Source organism: Mesitornis unicolor, unplaced genomic scaffold, assembly GCF_000695765.1.
Source record: "Mesitornis unicolor isolate BGI_N332 unplaced genomic scaffold, ASM69576v1 scaffold37367, whole genome shotgun sequence".
Classification (NCBI taxonomy): Eukaryota; Metazoa; Chordata; class Aves; order Mesitornithiformes; family Mesitornithidae; genus Mesitornis; species Mesitornis unicolor.
The window spans coordinates 4,213-11,173 of NW_010197921.1; the positions used below are offsets into that span (position 1 = coordinate 4,213).

General features: G+C 63.3%; 1 protein-coding gene across 1 annotated transcript in view; it reads left to right on the forward strand.

The window, feature by feature from the left end:
- The window catches only part of NAV1 (neuron navigator 1), a gene marked incomplete at both ends in the record, with an annotated part of 12,548 nt that overhangs the window by 1,856 nt on the left and 3,731 nt on the right, over window positions 1–6,961 (forward strand). The window contains 18 exon segments of the mRNA XM_010188962.1: window positions 34–38; window positions 240–281; window positions 415–566; window positions 1,129–1,299; window positions 1,796–1,848; window positions 2,019–2,042; window positions 2,136–2,213; window positions 2,418–2,501; window positions 2,673–2,784; window positions 3,371–3,492; window positions 3,882–3,890; window positions 5,134–5,330; window positions 5,435–5,597; window positions 5,737–5,911; window positions 6,148–6,245; window positions 6,371–6,466; window positions 6,631–6,766; window positions 6,879–6,960. Of these exon segments, the coding sequence (XP_010187264.1) occupies window positions 34–38; window positions 240–281; window positions 415–566; window positions 1,129–1,299; window positions 1,796–1,848; window positions 2,019–2,042; window positions 2,136–2,213; window positions 2,418–2,501; window positions 2,673–2,784; window positions 3,371–3,492; window positions 3,882–3,890; window positions 5,134–5,330; window positions 5,435–5,597; window positions 5,737–5,911; window positions 6,148–6,245; window positions 6,371–6,466; window positions 6,631–6,766; window positions 6,879–6,960 (1,799 nt within the window).

Below are 6,961 nucleotides of genomic sequence, written 5' to 3' on the forward strand. Positions count from 1 at the left end.
GAGCGGGAGCCCCCGGCTTGCACATCTGGACAGGTACAGTGGGAGGGTGGGCACGGGGCTGCCAGGGCACCTTTGTGGGCTCAGCTCCTTCCCTGCTGTCCTGCCATGGTCTTTGCCTGCTTTGGGAGCTCTTCTTGCCCCACTTTTTGGAGAAACGCTCCACATTCCCACAGTTCAGCCCCTGTGGTACCTTCCCTCACCTGTGCAGGGATGTGACCGATTTTTCCCTTCCCTTGCAGTGCCAACCGCGACAGGAACACACTGCCCAAGAAAGGGCTGAGGTAGAAGAGCCTGAATCCCTTTTGGGTGGTGCTGGGGAGGGAGGGCATGTGGGGCTTTCTGCAGGGGCTGGTGGTGCAGCGGGAGGGAGCCCGGACGGTGCTGGTGCACCCACTGCTCTGCTCTGCTTCCCAGGTACCAGCTCCACTCCCAGGAGGAGGCCAAGGAGCGGCGCCATTCGCACGCTGTCAGCGCTGGGCTCCCCGAGTAGGACGAGCAGCAGGAGCTGCCCTCGCCCCCTGTCCTCCCCATGGCGCTGGTGGGAAAGGGTCCACTCACCAGCATCGGTCAGTGCCCTCCAACGCCAGCCCTGTCCCCCTGTCCCTATAGCCCCGTGCTCTCTGTGGGATTCACTGACGCTGCCCTGGGTGCTGCTCTTCTCCTCTTCCTCCCCAGCAGCCCCAGTGCCCGGTGCTTTTGGCCCACCGAGGTGCTGGGTTGTGCCAGGGGTGCCCGTCACCACCGCTTCAGGGCGTCTCATCTGCTCTGCCTGGTGAACCCTGCCCTGCTCTTGCCAGGAGCTGTGTGTTCCTGGGGTTTGGGGGGTCTGGGCAGATGGGAGGGGGCAGCGGGTGATGAGGTGCTCCCCTCCTGCACCCCTGGGTGATGGACTCTGCCAAGGCAGTGCCCACTTTGCCCCAGGGCGATGGTAGCCCTGTGGCTACCTTGGGGCTTACATCCAGGGCTTCCCAGCCTAAACCTGTCGTTTAGCTTTCCCCCAGAGCCACCCCCTGCTGTGGGGCCACGATCCCTGCATCCCAGCTCTCATGGACTGCTCCTAGCCCTGCTTCCCCATCCCAGATCCCTGGTGTGACTCTGACCCTGTCTCTCCTCACCTTCTCCCTGCAGTGAGCCCCACTTCTGCCACAGCCCCGCGGATCACCCGCTCCAACAGCATCCCCACGCACGACTCCACCTTCGAGCTGTACAGCACGTCCCAGATGGGCAGCACCCTGTCCCTGGCCGACAAACCCAAGGGCATGATCCGCTCGGGCTCCTTCCGGGACCCTGTGGACGACGGTGAGAGCGCGCTGCACCCCTGCCTGGGCAAAGGGAGGAAGGAGGCTCCCGGGGTGGGGGACCAGGGCCCCCTGCATGCTCATCCCTTCCTCCTGCCGCTGCTGCGGTGCCGTCGGGTGCTTTGGTGCATCCCATCCTCTGCAGCAGAGCAGGAGATGGCAGCCCCAGGGGGGACCCTTCTGTGCTCACATCTGCTCTGGGCCAAAGCCTGCCCTGACCCCCAGGCTCTGGTGGGGTCCCAGGGCATTGTAGCACTGGGGAGGGGGAGCCCACGCAGCCAGGGATGGTGGCAGAGCCCCCAGGCTCAGAGAGGAGGGTGCAGGCAGGGGGTCACCAGCTGCGCACCCAGAAACAGGCAGTGCTGTGCAGCTGCATCCCACCCTCTGCCTCCCTGCAGAGCCCCCTCCACTGGGTCTCTGACCCCTGCACCTGCAACCTCTGAGGCCTCCATGGGCCAGGGCCACGCTGACGTGTGCGGCGTTTTGTTCTGTTGCAGTTCATGGATCAGTGCTGTCCCTGGCCTCCAGCGCCTCCTCCACCTACTCCTCCGTAAGAGCTCCCCGTGGGCTGCACCGCTTCGTGCATGGCTGGGGAGACTGGGTGGGAGCGGGGTGCTCTGTGCATGCCTCTGCCTCGCGCCAAGCCTGTCTGCGCCTCGCTGCCCCCCTGACTGCCTCTGTCTGTCTGTCTGTCTGTCCCTCTCTGCTCTCGTGCACCAGGCTGAGGAGAAGATGCAGTCTGAGGTGAGCCTGCGCCCTCTGCTCATCGCCCGCCCCTGCCACTGTGACGCGGCCGAGCCCCTGACTCCTCTCATTCCCTTTTTGCTCTCCCCACAGCAAATCCGCAAACTGCGCCGTGAGCTGGAGTCCTCGCAGGAGAAGGTGGCCACGCTGACGTCCCAGCTGTCCGCTAATGTGAGTCCCCCTGGGGTCCGCTGCAGGACACGCTGCTGTGTCCCTGCGCTGCACGGGGCTGGTGCTGGCCTGCACCTATGGTAGCCTTGATTCGCCCTTTCCAGCCTCTGCCATCCCACGGGTGCTCCCCTAGCTGTGGGTGCTCCCCTAGCTGTGGGTGCTCCCCGAGATGTGGGTGCTCATCCCTTTCTCCACCTCTCCCAGGCCAACCTGGTGGCAGCTTTTGAGCAGAGCCTGGTGAGCATGACGTCCCGCCTGCGGCACCTGGCTGAGACGGCTGAGGAGAAGGTGGGTGCCTTTGGGGTGCTGCGTGGGCACTGAGGGGCTCTGGCGGTGCGGGAGGGTGCCCATGGGGGTGGTGGGTGTTGGACTCTGCTGTGGCACTGCCCCCCAAATGCTCTTGGGGTGGTTTCTGTGCCATGGGAGCGCACTCAACGGCTCCTGGCTCTGCTCCTGCAGGACACAGAGCTGCTGGACCTGCGAGAGACCATCGACTTCCTGAAGAAGAAGAACTCAGAAGCCCAGGCTGTGATCCAGGGTGCCCTGAATGGTACTGAAGTCACCCCTAAAGGTAAGGCACAGCTCAGCAGCCCCTGCCATGGGTGTTCACAGCCCTTCCTGAGCCCTTTGCCCAAGCCCAGCTGGGGGCTGCTCCTGCCTGAGACTGGTGCAGAGCCCCTGGGCACCACCTGAGACCCCTGAGCATCTGAAACTGGGATAGGACAGCAAACACTGTGACTGGGAGGTCTCATTGCTGGTGTTGGCATGGTAACAGGATGGGTGTCCTCCCCAGGACCCACAGCCCTTTGCCCACAGCCCTGTTTGGCTGCTGGCTGTGGCTTTGTTCCTGTGAGTGCTGTTTGCAGCCCTGAAACCCAAATGTGAACATGAAGTGATGGCAAGGAGGTGGCCTGGGACAGGAACAGAGTGATGGGTGCTCTGGGCATCTCCCTGGGGCTTGGAGTCACTGTCCCCAGTGGCAGCACCTGTGTGGCATCTGAGCCTTGCGTCATGTTACAAGGTGGCTCTGAGAGCTCAGAAAATGGGTGGGAGAAGGGAAGGGGAGCAGGGAGGAGAGGGTGGCACTGGCATTGGGGCAGACACGATTTGCTGATGTCTCCTTTCCTGGTCTCTCCCTCTTCTTTGGCTGCCCCCAGAGCTGCGCATCAAGCGGCAGAACAGCTCTGACAGCATCTCCAGCCTCAACAGCATCACCAGCCACTCCAGCATTGGCAGCAGCAAGGACGCTGACGCCAAGAAGAAGAAGAAGAAGAGCTGGGTGGGTGCAATGGGCACTGACAGGAGGAGAGGGGCTTGGAGTCTGGCCGGGGTCAGCCCCACGAGCAGCTGCTCTCGGTCTGCCTTGGCATCGTGGTGCTGGTCCTGTGTCCCCTGGGGCCAGCACAGGCGAGCAGTGTGTAGCCACTGTGGATTTGTCATGAGGCGCACAGCGGGACCTCTCGGCCCCTCTGGGAGTTTCCATCCCTGGTCCTGCATGTCTGCTCCCTTGTGGTTTCCCCGTGTCTCCCTTCTGCCCGTGTCGGGACACGGACACCTGGGCCAGGCAGCCCCGTCCCTGCACAGAGCAGCTCTGGGCTGGACAAGTGATTAAGTCTTGCTTTGTTTTGTTTCTCTCCCCCTATGCTGACCTCAACCCTTTTTTTCCAGGTGTACGAGGTAAGTCCTGTGCCATCCCTTCCACCCCATGCTGTGCCCAGCCAGGGCCCTCGCTCCATTTTGGGGGACGGTGCTCATGACACCCCCATCCCATCCATCCCACTGGCACTAACCCCAGCACGGGCCATCCCGGGGCACCTGGCTGGGCTGCACCCACCGTGGCTGCTTCCTTTGGTGTTCAGGCCAAAATGTGCACCCGTGCGGAGAGGCTGAACTGCCCTGGGTGGTCCTGAGGCAGCAGGGACCTGACCCATGGATGGGGACAGTCTCCTTCCTGTGGGGGGAAGGCGCTCTCCTGACTCCCTGTAACCAGATTTTTGGGGACAGGGTCCTCCCTGCAGCACTGGGGTGCAGTGCTGCCCATCTCTGCATTGCCAGGGCTGGGCTGATGTGGCCCCAGAGTGGCTCTGTTGGATTCATATGGGTCCCAGTGCTCCCCTGCTCTCCCACCATCAGCAGACTGACACCTGCCTGGTTTTTGTGCTGAAATTCAATGCTTTTGGGGCACACCAGACCAGTCTGCCTGGTGCTGTGGGCTTTGGGCTGGATCCTGGCTGTTCTCTATCCCCTTTTCCTCCCACCTCCCGTTGGAGCAGGCACCGGCCCCCAGGGTCATGGTGTGAGCCCGGAGTGCCCGTCCTGCTGCTCTCCCGTGGACTGTGGTGCACAGCGGGATCCAGGCCCGGTTTGGCCCTGTGCAGTGTCCATCCGCCCTCCCCATGCCGCTCCGTGTGTGCTGTGTGCATGCTGCATGCCCGGCCGGGACCCCGGTGTCATCCTGCACTTGCCAGGAGCACCCTGCGGGGCAGAGGAGTGTGGGACTCTGGTTGTCCCCTTGCAGCAGGACCCTGGCTCTGCAGGGGCTGGAGGGGCAATGTCCCCATAATTTGCTGTCATGGGGTGAATGTGGGGATGGAGCCGTCCTTTCCCGCTGGCCTGGGATGCTGGTGTGGTGCCTGAGCACCCTGATGTGGGGAAGTGGGGCTGGGGAAAGGACATGGTTTGATAGAGGCTGTTTGGTGCCATCCAGGCTGGGGCCATGCAGCCCCGTCCATCAGCTGTGCTGGTGGGGTCAGGCCAGTGCCTTCCCCAGGCTGTGGTGGGGCACAGGACTGCCCTGGTGGTGGGCACAGCGTTACTGGTCCCAGTCAGACTGTGGGTCCTGGACAGACGGGGCAGTGGGCCAGGTCTGTGCTTGCAAGGCTGTTGGATTGTCCATAACGAGCGTTTCCATCTCCCGTAGCTGCGCAGCTCCTTCAACAAGGCCTTCAGCATCAAGAAGGGACCCAAATCGGCCTCGTCCTACTCGGACATCGAGGAGATCGCCACGCCTGACTCGTCAGCCCCCTCTTCCCCCAAGCTGCAGCATGGCTCCACGGAGACTGCCTCCCCCTCCATCAAATCCTCCACGTCATCCTCCGTGGGCATCGACACCACTGAGTGCGTGGGGCCAGCACGGGCGGCGCAGGGTGGGAAGGGCCGATCACAGGGGCTGCATCTCCTGCCCTGGATGTGTCCAAGCTGTGGTCTCTTCCTTGGCCCAGGCTCTTCCAGGCCCATGGCGAGGGCGAGCCGGAGAAGAAGGAAGTGTCGGAGCTGCGGTCAGAGCTGTGGGAGAAGGAGATGAAGCTGACAGACATCCGCCTGGAGGCCCTCAACTCTGCCCACCAGCTGGAGCAACTGCGGGAGACCATGCACAACATGCAGGTGAGAGCCACTGCCAGGGCCTGGCTGGCTCTGAGCACCGGGGTGTCCACGGTCCCTGTGCCCCTCTAGCTGTGCTGCACCCCTGGGGTGCTGGTGACATCCAGCTCCTCACCCTGTGCCGTAACTGCTGCTCCCCCAGCTGGAGGTGGATCTCCTGAAGGCTGAGAACGACCGACTCAAAGTGGCTCCAGGGCCCTCAGCAGTGCCAGGCTCCGTTCCCGGCCACATCACGAGCACATCGGCCTCCTCGTCACCACGGCGCTCCCTGGGCCTCACCCTCGGCCATGCCTTCAGCCCCAGCCTGGGGGATGCAGGTAGAGGGGGAACAGAGCTGCGGGCAGATGAGGAAGGGCTGGGACAGAGACGTGTGTGGTGGGGAAGGGCTGGGACAGACGTGTGTGTGTATGTGGTGTGACCTGGAGGCAGCTGTGCATGGGGATCTGTGGTGCTGCTGGTGCCCCAGTCCTGCAGCAGGATTTGGCTCGGGCTGGGCACGCTGGGCCTGGTGGCTTGGCTCTCTGCTGGTACAGCCCCACTGCTCTGTCCCTAGACGTGTCCCCCATGGATGCTGTCAGCGCTGGCACCCAGAAGGATGAGCTGACGCTGCGGATCGTGGTGCGGATGCCACCCCAGCACATCATCAAGGGGGTGAGTGTGGGCTGTGAGAGGAGCCTGACCTGTCCTGGCACCATGACCCTGGACAGGGGGCGGAGGACGCCTCTCTGGGGCTGGATGCAGCGCTCCAACACTGCACACTTCTCCTTGGCTCCCAGGACCTCAAGCAGCAGGAGTTTTTCCTGGGCTGGACCAAGGTGAGCGGGAAGGTGGACTGGAAGATGCTGGATGAGGCTGTCTGCCAGGTCTTCAAGGTAGGAGCAGGAGGGACCCCTCTTGAGAGCCATCCTTTGACACTGCTTATGGTGCGTGGTGCTCCCTGGCCCAGGTCCTCACCAGGGTCTCCTGGAGCTGCTGAGCACTGCTCGCTCCCTGCCAGCCCTCAGGGGCACTGACAGCCCTGTCCCTGTCCACGCAGGACTACATCACCAAGATGGACCCTGCGTCCACGCTGGGGCTCAGCACTGAGTCTGTCTACGGCTACAGACACCCGGCCCCCCGGGACCTGCCGCTGTGCCGCCGGGGCCTGACCAGCATCGTCGTGACGCTCAAAGGTCAGTGTGGCATCCTCTAACTCCGTGACATCCTCAGTCACTTCCCCATCGTCCCTCTGCCTCACGGTGCCGTGGGCTGTGAGCAGGACCCTCAACTCTCCCCTGCCTGCAGGCTTAAAGGAGAAGTGTGTGGACAGCCTGGTGTTTGAGACGCTGATCCCCAAGCCCATGATGCAGCATTACATCAGCCTCCTG